This window comes from Lacerta agilis, chromosome 1 (assembly GCF_009819535.1).
Source record: "Lacerta agilis isolate rLacAgi1 chromosome 1, rLacAgi1.pri, whole genome shotgun sequence".
NCBI lineage: Eukaryota > Metazoa > Chordata > Lepidosauria > Squamata > Lacertidae > Lacerta > Lacerta agilis.
In genome coordinates, this window is record NC_046312.1 from 73,055,618 (window position 1) to 73,072,322 (window position 16,705).

Genomic DNA, 16,705 nt, shown 5'->3' on the forward strand with positions numbered 1-16,705 from the left:
ATTTTCCTGAACAAAACTAGCAGTGAATCTGCTGACAGACAGATAAATTCCCTCCGCCTGTATTTTCTAGTAAGGCTGTTACAGATAAGAGCAGCCTGGGTCTGAGCAGGTTTCTCAGTGCCCCAATTCCACCCAGTTGAAAATGGGCATAACAGGCAAGTAAATGAATGGTATGTTTCTCCATCTGCAAAGCTTCTAAAACCTCAAGGGGGAAGTTTTTGCTGAAATGAATGGGAGCTGTGCAAGAGCTTAGAAGTGCCCAGTAGACTGTGCCCTAAGACAGAGCTACTGCTCCAACAGGGCAAGAGGGCATTGCTTAAATTAGGAAGTGGTAGGGCACAGCCCTGCACTACATGACCTCCTTCCTATGATACCCTGCAGCATAGTGACAACTGGCAACCGCATCACTCTGCAATACAGATTACAACAGGGCAAGAAGGAACAGTGATGCACAGCACATGTATGACCAATTCACACCACAGTACAGATTATTTAGCACATGCCCAGTGTAAAATCAACCCATAGCTTTGTACTCCAGGACATGCAACCTTGTTTCTTTGTCTCTTGCATCTATTGGGAGACAAAAATGGAAGCAAACAAAAAACAACAACCCTCCTCCCTGCCTGACAGACACGATTCTTAGCTTTTCTTCTGAGTATTCAGAAAAACACATTAGGGAAGGAGGAAATTATGGCTCAATAGTGCTTGAAGATTAAGGACCACTGGGACATAAGCTGCAAGCAAGGGGAGGGTTCTGCACCCATTTTGCTGTTAAAAACAGACCACTCACTCCCTCTTTCTGCAGTTCTGTCTTGAGGGGGTTGAGTGGAGAGATCTATATCTAAATGCACAGATCTGCCACTGTCAGAGCTAGTTTGAACCTTAGCCTTGGAGAGCCTCTACCAGTCAGAATACACAATTCTGTCCTCTAGATCAGGGGTCCCCAAACTAAGGCCCAGGGGCCGGATGCGGCCCAATCGCCTTCTAAATCTGGCCCGCGGACGGTCCGGGAATCAGCATGTTTTTACATGAGTAGAATGTGTGCTTTTATTTAAAATGCATCTCTGGGTTATTTGTGGGGCATAGGAATTTGTTCATTTTTTCCCCTTCAAAATATAGTCCGGCCCCCCACAAGGTCTGAGGGACAGGGGACCGGCCCCCTGCTGAAAAAGTATGCTGACCCCTGCTCTAGATGGACCAGTTGACTCAACTCAGCATAACACTACTTCATCCATTTGCAACAATACAACAAGCTGTGTAGAGGATGACTTCTTTTTTCTAGTCTTTCCAGATGCCTAGGTCTTGACTTTTAGATTATCCGCCGACACCCCTCAGATCCAGAAAAAATAGAGAATTACATATGCTTATATACACACTTCCCAACCCCATAATTTATGCTTCATGGTGAAATTGATGCAATTGTGGGGGGGGGGGGGCTTGAGGGAGGCAGCTAGGAGTAACCAGAGCCCATGTGCACCTGTGCTAATCTTGTTTCGTTCATTCTGATTTAATATCCCAGTTGAGGGGTGATGTCATGCCACAAAGAGCCACAGAGGAAGTGGTGTTGCAAAGTGCATTTAACTCCTCACATCCCGAATGGACAAGACTTGGTGATTTATTTATTTATGTGATTATTATTTCTTATCTAGTATTTATCTGGCAGCAGTGATAGTATTGTCCACCAATATTATTAGTGTTTGGGGAATGGGTTTTTGTTTGTTTAGTCGGTTGCCAGATTCTGCAGGGAAAACAAAAAAGTTACCCTCTGAAGCATTAAATCAGAATTAGTCCTTCCTTTATTGAAAGCAAAGCTGTCTCAAGGAAGATGCTTGCGTGAACTGTATGGTCAGGCTTTACCTTCTGATGAGAGTAGCAAAGGAACAGTATTTTATGTAAAAGGTGGCTTTTCAATTGTGCCTGGCGCAGGGGTGGAAAACAGAAGTCCTTTGTAAAACAATTTTTTTGGTCAAACTATTATAAATTGGTGCTTAAACAAATATTTCCTCCTACTGAACCTTTGTAGCCTTTTCCAATTTAGTTGTGTCAATCCAATATAAGATGTACAATTTGGAAGGTAAACTTCACAGAATCTCGCTACTAAACGTCAGTGTTTCAGAAGAAACACGTTACCTCTGATATGCCCTTGCTGCTCAGTTTGGGGAAGCTGATCAGAACAAGAACAAGCCTAAACAAAATAAAATAAAAAATTCTTTCCAGTAGCACCTTAGAGACCAACTAAGTTTGTTCTTGGTATGAGCTTTCGTGTGTTTGCACACTTCTTCAGATACATACCAAGAACAAACTTAGTTGGTCTCTAAGGTGCTACTGGAAGGAATTTTTTATTTTATTTTGTTTTGACTATGGCACTCCAACACGGCTACCTACCTGTAACAAGAACAAGCCCGACGCACTAAGCTAGAACAAGATCTGTTTGAGTCAGGTGCTGCTTGCTATGCCATGTTCTGCAACATCGGGGGGGGGGAATCACTGTGATCTGTTCAGAAATGAGATTCTGCCATCTATTTCAGCCGCCCACCCAGTATATGGGCTCGCTTTCCTAATTAGTATTGTACACGGGGCCGCTTTATCGGTCATCCACTCGGGCATGAAATAGAAAAGAGCTCTGTGTGCATGCGTGGGAGCCACAAAGAGAGAGGCAGACGACTGAAATGCAGCATGACTTTGACGTAGGTCTGTTTCAAGTACAAAGGCCTGTGGCTATGTTTGCTGTGATTCAGCTGGAGATTACAGATGATGGACAGGGATCTACCAGTAACAGACTGGCGCGGTCGAAGGATCCCGGGAGTGATTTCCTAAGCCACTGGTTTTCAGATCGTTCCAGAGGGAACACTAGGGTGAGGATCCTCAATGAGAAGATCACTCAGGGCTGCTTTTACCCAATGTCACAATTCTTCCCTCTTAATATGCAGCTTCAGCAAAGTCTTGGATGTGTTTGAGGTCGGTAGGCTTCAATCCTATTAGATCCAGGTCCTATCTTTAAACCAAATGTACCTTGGGGGCATGTCCCGCTTCTTAATTATTATTTTTTGACAACTGAGTATCCTAGGTCACATTCTGATTTCACTCAGGGTAGCAGGGAAGCCCAACACATCCAGCCACTGCCCTGAAGGAACTAAGGGTGTGCTCTAGAAAATGCCCTAAATTTGTCTACGGCACACTGGGTTATCCCGGCAGTCATAGCAAGGTTTCCTTGGCACAGGAAAATGTACCAAAATGTAGGCAATTTGAAGAAACACTGCTCTGGGCAACGCTTTCCCCTCAGTCACTTCTAAACCTATAACAACACCACTGGCAACTGCCGTTTCTCAGATGACAAGCGTTGCTCACATGTGGCTGCTAAAGAACCCCCCCCCCCAGGGGGGGCTATTTATAAAAGAGGAGTAAAATTAGCCATAGCATCCTGGCCAAATTCCAGTGCAGGTAATTTATTTCCTGCCTTCCTAGAATTACATGCATACACATTCTCTCTCTCTCTCTCTTACTCCACCCCCACCCCCTGCAGATTCAATTTATTTTATTTAGCACGGTGTGTTTATCTGCTGCTCTCCCATCACTAAGATACTTGGTTGCTTTGTAATCATTTAAAGATCTGCAGGCTGGAATCAGCCTATGCTGCTTGCTCATGCAGCTGGGAGGCGACAGCCTCCTAAAACGTTAAAGGGTAATGTGAAAAATAGTTTATCCTGTTGGTGAGCTATTGGGGATTGACAGTAGACAGCACATGTGAATCGGCTGGTCCCCACCCCCACCCCCACCCCCACAAAAAAACCCAGTACTGAAAGATATGCACAGTAATTGGAAGAGAAATGGTGAATGGTAAAACCACCCTCTGTTTACTATTATAGTAAGGGCTGAAAGAATGAAGCGATTAATGGATATGATAAATGAGCTGATTCATTAAACTCAGATTTAAAATGTGGGGTTTTTATTGGAGCGTGCAGCCCACTTGATTTGGTGCTCAGTGCTGATGACAGCACTGTTGAAAGCATTGCATGGCTCAGGATTTTCAGCAGTGTGTTTATTTCCTGAAGGGGAAACGATGTGTTGTTGGTTAGTCCAAAGAATTGTTCGCCTTCATTTCAATATCCACAAAACAGCACACTTCTTCGAGTATGTTAATATTTATTTCAGTCAGTTGATTAGCTAACCTAGTAATAGGTGGAGAGCCCTAGCCCTTTGCAGAGAGACCACACACAATGCTTCACGCACCAAGGGATGGGGGCAGATGGCAGAACTGCAACAAAGGAGTGAACCAAGTGTGACAAGGGAGGCGGGTTTAAAAGCCTTTAAAAGCAGGGATGGGAATGCTGAGGCACTGCAGCTGATGATGGACTCCAAGTACCATCAGCCCCAGCCAGTGTGGCCAGTGGTCAGGAATGATGGGAGCTGCAGTGCAAAACCACCTGGAGGGGCCACGGGTTCTCTAGCCTTTCATTAGATACCAGTGAAATGCCTATCTTTGTAATAGGTAAGTGAGCAGGGAAGTTTTTAGATCAGGCATAGGCAAACTCAGCCCTCCATTTGTTTTGGGACTACAGCTCCCATCATCCCTGACCACTGGTCCTGTTAGCTAGGGATGATGGGAGTTGTGGTCCCAAAAATCTGGAGGGCCGAGTTTGCCTATGATTCTAGGGACTAATCATAAAAAAGATGAATTTTACACACCCAGAAAATCTGTGTCAGCAGAGGTCCAGTGTTATCCCCAAGAGTGTTCTTTATTTTTATTTTTGCTAATGAATAGAATTGTTGCCTTTCCCGTCCTCTAGAGGACAGAAGGGGACATGGCACCAGAAGCCCATCTTGTGTAACCAAGGCAAACAAACGGCGAAGGAGCTTGCTTTTATATGCATCTAGTATCTAATGCTCTTGTGGGAGTTTAGGATCTTAATATGTAACATCATGCATTTATAGGTAGGTAGTTGTGTTCGTCTGCCATAGTCAAAACAAAATAAAAAATAAAATAAAAATTCCTTCCAGTAGCACCTTAGAGACCAACTAAGTTTGTTCTTGGTATGAGCTTTCATGGTCTCTAAGGTGCTACTGGAAGGAATTTTTTTATTTTTTATTTTGTTTTGATTATGCATTTATATTATGTAAGAATAGAATGTAAGGTTTCCCTTCAGTGTGGAAGAAGGGGGTCTTCTTTACCACAGGATCATTATTTGACAATGGGACTTTGCTTCCAGTTCTCTGATTCAGTTCCCTTTCTGCAAAATTTTCATAGAAATCAGTTTGGGGGGAAATGGTTGCTCAATAACCTTATTTCCTCCACTCTCTTTCTCCAGGGGGCTTTGCCACCTTCTCATCTTGCTTCCCGGGACTCTGCGAAGGGAAACCTACTGCTATCCTGCCAATGAGCATCTCCCAGCCATGCATGCCAGTGGCCAATGTTGGCCCAACTCGTATCCTGCCTCATCTCTACCTAGGCTCCCAGAAAGATGTCTTAAATAAGGTACATCATGTAAAAAACAACAACAACAACAACAACAACAACTGGGGGGGAGGAAGGTGTAGCTTGCCTTAAAGAAACTCTTCCCCTTAAGAGTTGGGAGAGTAGGTGGGTCACCTGTGTGGGAAACTGTATATTGTCTGATCAGGACAGTGGAGGGCCATTTTTGAATTGTGCAGCAAAACAGAGCTATAGACGTGAGCTCCCTTTTGAAGTGCTAAGGACATTAGCAGCAGGAGCATCAAAACGGCATCGTTGACCCTGAAAGATCTTTGTGACAGGGGAGCCAGCTGTTTCTTGCCAGATCCCAGTGCCAGCCAAGCTAAAGAATAACACTGACCTCAGCTCTTCCATGTCCAGCCTCAGAGCCAGAGGATGAGGTATTAAGCTTGGCATTCAGCAGTGACTGATGGTGAGGTGAGGGCAAGGGAGAGTGTAGGGAATGGCAGCCCACATCTGCAAGCAAAGAGCCCTTTGAGCAGGCCCCAAAATGGACAAAGATCTGCTTTGGGAATTGGAGAGGGAGGGAACAGGCAGTATCCTTTCAAAGGACACCGGAATGCTTGGGCTATGATATCACATCGGGGAAGAGAATTTCATTGACAGAAAAAAATAATACAAGTTAGAAGAAGAAAGAATCCACAATTGTTGTTAACATACCAGTGGGCACAAATCCTGGGCAGGAGAGAGCCAGTTGGGCATTCCTGCCTTGCGGGGGGAGGGTTAGGTAGAAGCGCCTGAACTAGAAAAACAGAAAGGGGAAGGGGAAACATTTTACACAGGGAGTAGAAGGAAATGGGGTGGGGGGGAATGCCAGGAATGTGAGCTTGGGAGCTCGGCTGGCTCCTAGGGAATGAGGTGAGAGTTATTACACAGAGACTACTTGGAAAATGGAGCCACAGAACTCTAGGGGGTGGGGCATAGCACTGGGCATCAGTGGCTGAAAACAGGACGCCCAAGGTATTTTCTGTAAAACTCTGCTTCTAGAAGCAAGTCTTGGCTTCCCTACAGAAATCCTGCTTTTTTCATTGTGGCAGCAGCCACTGGTTTTTCCTGAATCTTCATTGACCTCAGGCAACAGTGCCCAGCTGGCAGCCCAAACACGCCCCCTCTGTGTTAGCACAGCCATACATTGCAGGCTGGGCAGCTTAGTAGCCAATGGAGGAGAAAGAAGAGGAGGCAATGACATCCTCAGGGCCTCTGGAAGAGTGGGTGAAAACATCCTGCGCTGGACTGCCAAACATCCATTGCTTCTCTCTCTCTCTCTCTCTCAGGACCTGATGACCCAGAATGGGATAAGCTATGTCCTCAACGCCAGCAACTCTTGTCCCAAGCCAGATTTCATATGTGACAGTCACTTCATGCGCATTCCAGTCAATGACAATTACTGTGAGAAGCTTCTGCCCTGGCTAGACAAGTCCATTGAATTCATTGGTAAGACTGCGGACCAGCCACATTTGGGGCAGTGTGTGTGGGGGGGGAGTTCATTTCTTCTTCTGGGCTGTAACCTTGGTTGCTGCAAAAGTCACCTGGGCAATAGTGACTAGGTGGTTTGTTTCCCCCCATGCACATGCACAGACTTCTGGTTTTTGGTTTTTTGTTTAACTCTGATGTGTTCAAAACACTCAGTCTGCCCTTGGGAGGCACACTTTCTCCCTTTGTACAAAACAACCATCCTGTCCCCAGGCAGCAAAGCTAGCAAGACTGTTGTAAACCCACAGCATCACCTGAGGTATAGCTAACACCACTTGGGAGAACAGTTGCTGCTACAGAAAGAAATGTCTCTTGCTCTGTCAAGGTGCTTTTCTTTATCAACAACAACTATGCTCTTTCTGGCTCCAGAGATGATTGATTAAATGAGACTGGGAGTTCAAATAGTAATTTTCTTCCTAGCAAATAGAGAGGGTGGGGAAAATACACAAAAAAGTCTCTTTAAAGCATTGCATATACTAGTGAATGGTTTTTAAAAATAATAATAATAATAATCTAGCAACCCATTGCATGCCAGGAAGTTCCTCCACTATTTCTCATCAGATAAAACAGCAACATTATTGACAAGCCAAGAAGCCAAATAAACAAGTCATGGTTTCTAGCTTCCACTTCTTACAGGTAGTTGCACATATTTGACTTACTGGAACCATTTAGATTTTTGTTTTTGTTTTTTATTTACTCTTCCAATTTTGTTAAAAAGCGTCTCCCTTCAGAGCCGTTTCCAGAGAGGTAGCTGTGTTAGCATGCAACAGGAAAAACAACCAAAACGCTTGTGGCACCTTAAAAGACTGACAGGTTTATTACGTTCAAGCTTTCGTGAAGGGGCTTCTGGTCCACAAAAGCTTATGCTGCCATAAATCTTTGAGCCTTCAAGGCACTGCAAGTCTCTTTGTTGTTGAGAACAACGTAGATAGTAGAGTCCCAGAATATCAACCTGAAGGCTGTTTTCTCCTGCTTCAGACAAGGCCAAGGTGTCCAGCTGCCAGGTGATCGTTCACTGCTTGGCAGGGATCTCCCGATCGGCCACCATTGCCATTGCATACATCATGAAGACCATGGGAATGTCTTCAGATGATGCCTACAGGTAGGTTGCTTTCTGAAAAAGAGGGCACTAATGTTTTTCTTTGCCCAGCAAAGGAAAATACATTTGACTTTGGGGTGTGGCTTTTTTTGTTTTTTGTTTAAAGTGGTGCTGTTTATCATGAAGCATACTTTCTATGTGTCTCGCTCAAGAGTACTTGCTAATAAGCATGAAAGAACATAGTGCCATATACATTATAGGGTTGATTCCAATCATAGTCCTACCAGGAGTAAACCCATGGAAATTAATGGACATGACTATCTCAGGTCCATTAACTTCAGTAGGTCTAGTCCAGGGGTCCCCAAACTAAGGCCCGGGGGCTGGATGCGGCCCGCGGACAGTCCAAGAATCAGCGTGTTTTTACATGAGTAGAATGTGTCCTTTTATTTAAAATGCATCTCTGGGTTATTTGTGGGGCCTGCCTGGTGTTTTTACATGAATAGAATGTGTGCTTTTATTTAAAATGCATCTCTGGGTTATTTGTGCGGCATAGGAATTCGTTCATTTTTCCCCCCAAAATATAGTCTGGCCCCCCACAAGGTCTGAGGGACAGTTTGCTGACCCCTGGTCTAGACTGATAATACCTTAGTTAGATACCTCCCATAATCTACCTGTGCTGTGTTTTCAGTTACTCGTTTGCCAGTTTCTTCAGTGTAAGCTTACCAGGCTGATTTGCAGGACTGTCAGGCTTGTAGTTGCCACCTGAATCTCATCTGCAGGTTGGCTCCCAGCCTGTGGCCAGCTGGTCCCCATGTATGTGCCAGCAGGCTCGCAGCAGATGTAAGTGTTTAGCAGTTAGTTAGTGGCAACATGCAAAAAAAAGAAGAAAAAGAAAGAAAAGAAACACCTTGGTGTGACATGTGGCAGTGGCAGTATGGGGACAAGGAGCCAACATCCACAGACAGATCCCATGGCTACTGCCGTGAGTCTTAAGGTTGTCCAAAATGACCATTGCACAAACAAGGAGCAATCTTTAAAGCATCACATTACACCCCTACTCCTCGATGTCCCAGGGTGTGTGGGGAAAACAGATCCAGCCGATTTCCAGTGCTGCATTGAATCATACGATTCTTGCAGCGTCCTGCGCCCAAATCCTTAGAAGTAAGAAAGGGCCCAGTAATAACTGCAACTGTCTCGTTTGCCCCAACAGGTTCGTAAAAGACCGGCGTCCCTCCATCTCGCCCAATTTCAACTTCCTGGGTCAGCTCCTAGAGTATGAGAGAAGCCTGAAGCGACTCAAGGCTCTGAAGGCCCAAGGGGAGAAGGGCGAAGGGGAATCCCAGCAAGACCAGCCAGAAGCACCTGAAGGCTGCAGGCACCAGATTCTGTCTACCTCAGAAAAGGCTGAGGAGCTATTCAGAAGCACAACCTCGGAGACCTCCTCGCTCGACTCCGAGAAGCCAGCGGGAGTCCCCAAGGTTGTCTCGCCTACAGCACTGCAGCAAGGGCTCCGTGGCCTCCACTTGTCTTCGGAGCGCATCCAAGACACCAACCGGCTGAAGCGTTCCTTCTCCCTGGACATCAAGTCAGCCTACACCCCTAGCCAGAGGCAGCAGGACCCCCCAGGTCCGACAGAGGCAGGAGAAACCCCCAAGCTGTGCAAACTGGACAGCCCATCAGGCCCCAACGGCACATGCCAGTTCTCCCCTGTCCCAGACAGCCCGGACTGGCCCAGCGGCCCCGACTTCCTCCTCGAGGCCAAAGTACGGCAGAGACGGAAGCACAGGCACCAAGCCGGCTCCCCTGCCCACGGGCTGAGCCTTAACTTCAGTGGAGTGTGCGCCATGCACAAGAGCGCCAGCGTAGAGGACAGCCTCAAGCAGACGCTTCGAGCAGGCCTCCCCGGTGTGGGGCAGCAGCCGACCGCCACCCCGGCCCCCACCAGCACTTGGGGGGTGCACTTGGAGTCCCCTGGCACCCCTTCCTCCGAGAACCCCTGGTACTTCAGCACAGACTCGCCGGCGGGCGGCAAAGGCAGCGGGAGCGGGGCTCTGTTTGCCGGCGCCGCCACTTACTCCTCGTTCAGCTGCAGCACAATCCAGGCGAGCTGCGAGATCAGGCTGAGGGACAAGCAGCGGGGCGAGCAGCGGGACGTGCGGCACAGCTGGCACGAGGACACCGCAGCCGAGAAGCAGTTCAAGCGCAGGAGCTGCCAGATGGAGTTCGAGGAGACCCTGTCGGAGAGCAGGTCTCGGGAAGACCTGGGCAAAATCAGCAAACAGTCTAGCTTTTCGGGCAGCATGGAAATCATTGAGGTGTCCTGACGCTCACCTTGTGAGATCTGAGAGCAAGTTGCGCGTGCATCAGTGGGTGGGTGGGGAGGGGGAAGGCTGGCGAGATATTTAACTAGGGAGAGGGAAGGGGGGGCGGAGGGTATTATTTATATGCCTGTGTGCATTTCCAAAGGGCACACATGCTGAAGCAAAGGCAAAGCTAAACGAATCCAAAGTCAAGAAACATAACGGTGCATGCTTAGTGCTCCACCCCTTTTATGTTCCTACCTCCACCACCAAGGCACACCCATTCCCTTTTTTGGCTGGTGGAGGGTGCATTAACTCTTTAAAGCCTGGATTCCTTCCTTTCGCATGTAGTGCTCTCTCTGCCTGCCCCCCCCCAAAAAAAGCAGGGGGAAGGGGAGAGCTGAGGTGTAACTTCAAAGGTGGGGTGAAAGAGAAACAGGGGAGATATTAACATTGTAAAGACTTCCACTGATGTAAAAGCCTTTTTTTTTCTTGAAAGAAGACTATTGTTGTTTGATCTGCAGATTTGCAGTGGGGGAAGTCTAAGGGAAGCAGGTTCTTTTCTTGTGAGAGTACATTAGCAACTGCTGATATTACCTACCCACCCCCATTACAGGAGGAGAGCTTCCCTCCCGATTCATCAGGGTTGGACATTATCTGTGGGTGGCTCCTTCCCAGATTGGGCTGCAGAATCCTGGAGGGGCTAAATTTCAATAGCTTCCCTTGGTGTGTGTGTGTCCTTTCCCATACTGAGCATGCTCCTCTTGTGTTTCTCTGGCTAGAATTCTTAAATGCTGCACTGCGGCAGCCCTATACATATATAAATATATATTATATATAATATAAGAGAGAGAGAGAAACACAAAGAAAAAAGTTTAAATGGTTTTACTACAGTTTTTATTGAGACAAATAATATTTCAACTTTTCTTTTTAATTTATTTGAAGCTGTTCATTCTGGCAATGATTTTCAGACAATGTAGGGGTGGTACTTATCAGCTCTATTTTTACTGTGTATGGTATTTAAATCTGAAACACGAGTTTCAAAGCAATATCCTAGGCCTGCGGCTCCTTCTGTAACTCACGTCAGTGACGCAGACACCCCAAAACGTGGGAAATCTCTCTGTGTGTGAGAGAGTGTTTGTTTGTTTGTGTGTGTGTGTGTGTGTGTGAGAGAGAGAGAGAGAGAGAGTACGCATGTGTGTGCACTTTTATTTAAAAAGAAAAGTGAGAAAAAGTTCAACACAAACTGAGCCAGGAATCCTTCTTAATGCTTCTTTACTTCCTACACCTGTCGCATCTGCAATCAAAGCCATAAAACCTTTCTCTTCCTGGGTCTGGGTTAGAGGATCACGGGGTTCCTTTATAATCAGAGAAGGAGAGTCCTGTTCTAAAGTCAGGAATAGGCATCAAGAGAGCTTGATGAGTATTGGGTTTTCTTTTTAATTTTCTCTCTAGAGGAAACATATCGGGCCTGGGGGTTAAATTCCCAGAGGATGAGTCAATTTCCAGCAGCCCAGGATATCTCCCAGATGAATGATGGTGACAATAGGCCATTCCCTGCCCTTCCGAAGGGTGAATTATGGCGAATGGCCATTCAGATGCCACTCTTATTGAAACAGTGTTCAATCCAGTCTCCATCAGGCTTTGTGGAAGGGGTTGGGGAGATGCTTGAGGCCTAAAACCTTGGCAAAGGATCGCTTTAGCCAGCTGAATGCATTCTGTTGAAAAAAATCATTGAAGGTTCTTTGGGATCCACCCCACTGTAAGGAAGTGTCCACTTACTGCTGCAAGCAGGAATTTCTTCCCAGCTTCAGTTCTCCATCATAAAATTGTGCCTACTCTGAAGTACATGTTCACTTTCTATCAGGGAGCTGCTGCCACACAGAGACTTCATAACAAATGCAAATCAGCCAATGAGAAAACAGTCCAAAGACAAATATATAAACCAGTAAAAGACCAAACTGAACAGCCTTTTGAGAAAGGAAGTTCTAGGAAAGATAGAAAGTATTTCAGCTGTAGTGCAAAGGACCCACTGATCCATCCCCAGCTCTCCCACCTTCAGCAGTCATCTTCCAACTGATGTGTTCACAAGGAGATTAGCTTGGCTATAGAACCTATTTGTCTTATCATTGAGAAATCGTGTTCATTGGCTGTGATTTTACCCACAAAAGAAACCTAGTCATGAGATCCCCACTGGCATACTTCATGGGAGAATGGTTGGCTGTAAGAAATCCTCCTGCACAGGATTTCTTTTCCCTTTTTTTTTTGGAGATAGGGAAGATAGATTCTCCCGACACATTTCTAAAGATATACACCAAAAGACAGAGAAGAGGATAGGGTTAACCCAGGGCATTTTGACCCTTGAAATGGATAATCCACATCTCCCCACCTCATCCCAGTGGTAAAAAGTATAAGAATAAAGTAAACCACTTATATGGCACTCTTTAATGGCAGAAATCTGCTGCCTGAAGTGGCTGCTTCATTCCGATTCATAGTGGGGCTTGCCCTGGATGACGACGAGCTGGAGTCTGTTCCCACTAGTTGAACTAAGGCAGCCTTGCCCACCCTTGCGTTCCCAGGTCTTGTTGGGATGATGAGGGATGTAATCCAACAACACCTGGGGTCAGGGGAAGGCTGAACCTAAGGGCAGGTTGAAACATGATGGTCTTTTTTCTGTGTAGTTGCTAGGAAGGTTGCTGTGCAGTGAAGGCTCTCTACAGAGGTGGTTACATTTGTAAATCACCAACTGTGCAGATGGGCCCAATCGCATGGAGAGTCTGAACCCCAGCGAATCACGTTCATGGTTGCCGCTGGGAAGGCTGTCCATGTGATTGGACTGATCTATGTGGTATGTAGCTGTGAAATACTACCATTCTTGCACAACACTGGGTTTCAGACTCTCCATGCGATTGGGCCCATCTGCACAGTTGGTGATTTACAAATGTAACCACCTCTGTAGAGAGCCTTCACTGCACAGCAACAAAGTATTTTTGGGAGGCCACGTTGTTCGCATTGGTCTGTTGTTCTGCTCCTCAGCAGTATGGTTGCTCCAACCCACAAGGCAAAGGTCCAGGTTCCAGCAGGTACTAAGCTGGTCTAGGTTCTGGCAAGGCAAGAGCTCCCTGGACAGCAGCCTGCAGGGCTCAGGCTGGAGACTCAGAGCAGAGCTCAGATGTTGTCTCAGCACTATTCAGCCTCATGCTGAACCTTATGTAGGAGCTGCAGCTCTGTGTAACCAACTCTACTTTGGGTGAGAGGATTCTCATTTAAAGGGGCCCATCCTGCTTTGGCAGGCAATGGATCCAATGGAGTTAGGGAGATTCTATTTGCATGAGGGCTTCTAAACTGGAGCCCTTGGAGTCAGAGGAGGGCACTGTGACCATCTTGGACCAAAAAGGTGCTGGAACAACGGGCTTCTGCTGCACCAGTGTTTCTGGTTAGTATGGGCATTTGCAGCTGACCAAGGGTCGTTCCCTCTCACATTCTGAATATTTGGCCTCATCCCCCAAAGTTTGGGAGTCTGACTCTGGGGGCTTGAGCAGGAGAATGGGTTAGCAAGTCAGTAGAGTGTTGATAATTCAGCTAATAGGGCAAACGTTCCCAGTCAAAAACACAAAAGCGGGAGGGAGGAACATTTCCACTCTTGGGCCACACTGGTCTTCTTCCCTTTTGAGGAGTAGCAACACATTCACTCAACAGCTCCTGGCAGAGGCACTGCAATGCTGCTTCCTTCTTTTGGAACACAGGCCTAGAGCCATCTCTCTTAAAGCCGAAAGCACATTTTCCTCTTTGTGTAACTGATTTTGCATTTGCTCCTTTCTTATCACATGCTGGTTTTTTGAGCCAATACCTCAGGGTTGTTTGTGTAGCTTTTAAATGAGAAAAAAATTATTTGAGATAAAAGCAACTTCATTTCTTTTCCCATTTTCTTTCTTGTTGAAATGTGATTATTTTTTTTTACAAAAATAAAAAATCCTACACAAGACAAAAAAATAAATAAAAATCTCAGGTTCAGAGTTTACCAACACAAACCACAGGGAGCAGCAATAAGATGTTTTTGCATCAAATTGTCTGTTTCCTAACTGTAACAATTGCTGTCTGTACTCTACCAAGACATAAGGTAGAGACCTCATGGTACTTATTTTACCAAAATATTTTCATATTAGATGCTGCAAGCTCAGAAGTGATCCGACTGACCTGCATAGTATTTTGAAAGTAGCATGACAGAGGAGTGGGGGCTGGGGGACGTGGAATAGGATAAACATGGGTTACCTAAGTTGGGAGTTTCTTTTTGATCCCTCTTCACATCGTCAACCGTAACTTAATGTATCTGGATGCTTAATGTATATAGATGCTTTCAGATGCTTTAAGTTCAGAATCCTCATTATCTCCAGTAGATTGCATCCGAAGGGTGGATTAACCTTTTAGCCACTTTTGGCAGCATGAAACTCCATGTTTTAAACCAATGTTTCTCAAACTTTGGTCCCCAGCTGTTGTTGGACTACAACTCCCATCATCCCTGACCTCTGGTCCTGTTAGCTAGGGATGATGGGGTCCCAAGTTTGAGAAACACTTAATCCTGTGCGACCAACAGGAGAATAGCATTCAGGCATACAGGTGATCAGAATAGATATTGCTGCAGGGCAGAACAGTTCATAATGGAGCACAGCTTTCATAAATGGTATGCAGTAGACATGAAGGATGAAATCTATAAGGCTGTTCAGCAATCCAGTCTTCAGCAGTCGCTCCCCACCACCTCTGCTTTTCACAACTAAATTGCTGCCCTAGGTTGGTAGTTGTTGTTTTTGCAAAAAGTCCACAAGGAATTAAAAACAGTCATTTGTAATGTTCACAGATCATTGGCACTGCAGTGTTCAGCATGTCCCTTGGGAATTTTTTACAGAGATGACCTGGAAAATCCTATCTCTTTTCAATATCAGCTGCCATCTTTGCTGTGACAATGAATATTGTTGGCTTGATCCTAAATATTTGCATCTGCCTGTGATGCTAGCTGCTAATAGAACATACTGTCCGTTACATAATGTGCTACTTGCACTCTGTGAATACCAAGGGCCCTCAAGATCTCTTCTGTGTTACAAGTGTAGCAGTGTTTGGTGCAGTAATTCCCACAAGGACAAATTCATGAAAGCTACTGAACACTTGAAATTTATACAAAAGTGCTGCAGTCCATTGTGTCAGACAAAAACTTTCTCAGTTCACAAATCTGATTTCAGCCAGTGCTACAAAGTCAATCCTTACAGTATATTCTAGCAACTAATAGCATCAGAGGGGAAGGACAAAGATGAATGGTTGCTTGCTCTGAAGAGCTGCCACCTGCTGTCATTTCAGAGCAATCACTCCTCCAGAATTAAAAGGTGGGGAAGAATATGTGGGTATTCAGGCTAGCATTTCCGGCAAGCTGCAAAATTGCCAACAATTCCCTTCAGCAGGAAAAAAAAAGTGGGCCGATCTGAGTGGGGGGGAGGAATTTCTAGGACAATTGGTGGAGATTGAAGTGAAAATCTGGGGATTTTCTCGAATGAAGAGAATATCGAGAAAAGAAGAGCAATTTAAAATAGTGAAAGACACAGTATTAATCTTCACTCTTCTTAGGAAAACCAAATTTGCATTTTCTATTTCCTTTCTAAGAAGCCATATTTGGGCTATTTTCCATGACCTATGTGGAAAGTATCCTGCAGGGAATAATCTACCATTGCCTTCTATTGAAAACATCAGAAAAATGCCATTATGCTTGTCTTAAGGTAAAGGTACCCCTGACCATTTGGTCCAGTCGCAAACGACTCTGGGGTTGCAGCGCTCATCTCGCTCTGTAGGCTGCAGGAGCCGGCGTTTGTCTGCATACAGCTTCCGGGTCTTGTGGCCAGCATGAATAAGCTGCTTCTGGCGAACCAGAGCAGTTGAACTCAAAAGGCATCTTTGTCTTGTCTTTATTGGGATCAGGTTAAGCCCACAGGTGACCTAGGACAGCTTTTCCTAAAAATATTATTAGCTGTTTAACTAAGGGTTGCCATATTTCCAAAAATGGAAATCCAGCCACAAAAGTTGTTGAGCTTCTTTTGTTAAATTTCAAGCTATTTTTAAGGAAATTCGCCAAAATCTACATGTCTGACATGGGCTGCCATACGGCTGGCCAAATCCCAGCTAGGTCTGGAAAATTCTGGGCGTATGGCAACCCTAGTTCAAATCGCCAGTTCTTGTCAACCAGGAAATTGCTCCAAGGGACCTCTGACTCCAGTTCTGATCTGATGTTCATGCTTCAACTACACAATTACCTGCCACAGAATTATTGCTAACTCAGTAGCAGCATGCAGGAGAACCAAAGCCCCCATGTGGGAACTCAGAAATAGGAATCTAGGGACTGCAAATAGGTTATGCTCACAGACAATCAGAATTATATGAAAA

At 45.6% G+C, this 16,705-nt stretch overlaps 1 protein-coding gene across 2 annotated transcripts in view; it reads left to right on the top strand.

Annotated features, from left to right (window-relative positions):
* The window catches only part of DUSP8 (dual specificity phosphatase 8), a 76,558-nt gene extending 66,187 nt beyond the window's left edge, over window positions 1–10,371 (top strand). For both annotated transcript variants that reach the window (XM_033155110.1, XM_033155119.1), the window contains 4 exons: window positions 5,307–5,473; window positions 6,745–6,904; window positions 7,922–8,045; window positions 9,193–10,371. In XM_033155110.1, the coding sequence (XP_033011001.1) occupies window positions 5,307–5,473; window positions 6,745–6,904; window positions 7,922–8,045; window positions 9,193–10,306 (1,565 nt within the window). In that variant the 3' untranslated portion in view covers window positions 10,307–10,371. The remainder of the gene's footprint in view (window positions 1–5,306; window positions 5,474–6,744; window positions 6,905–7,921; window positions 8,046–9,192) is intronic.
* The last annotated feature ends 6,334 nt before the right edge of the window (window positions 10,372–16,705 follow it).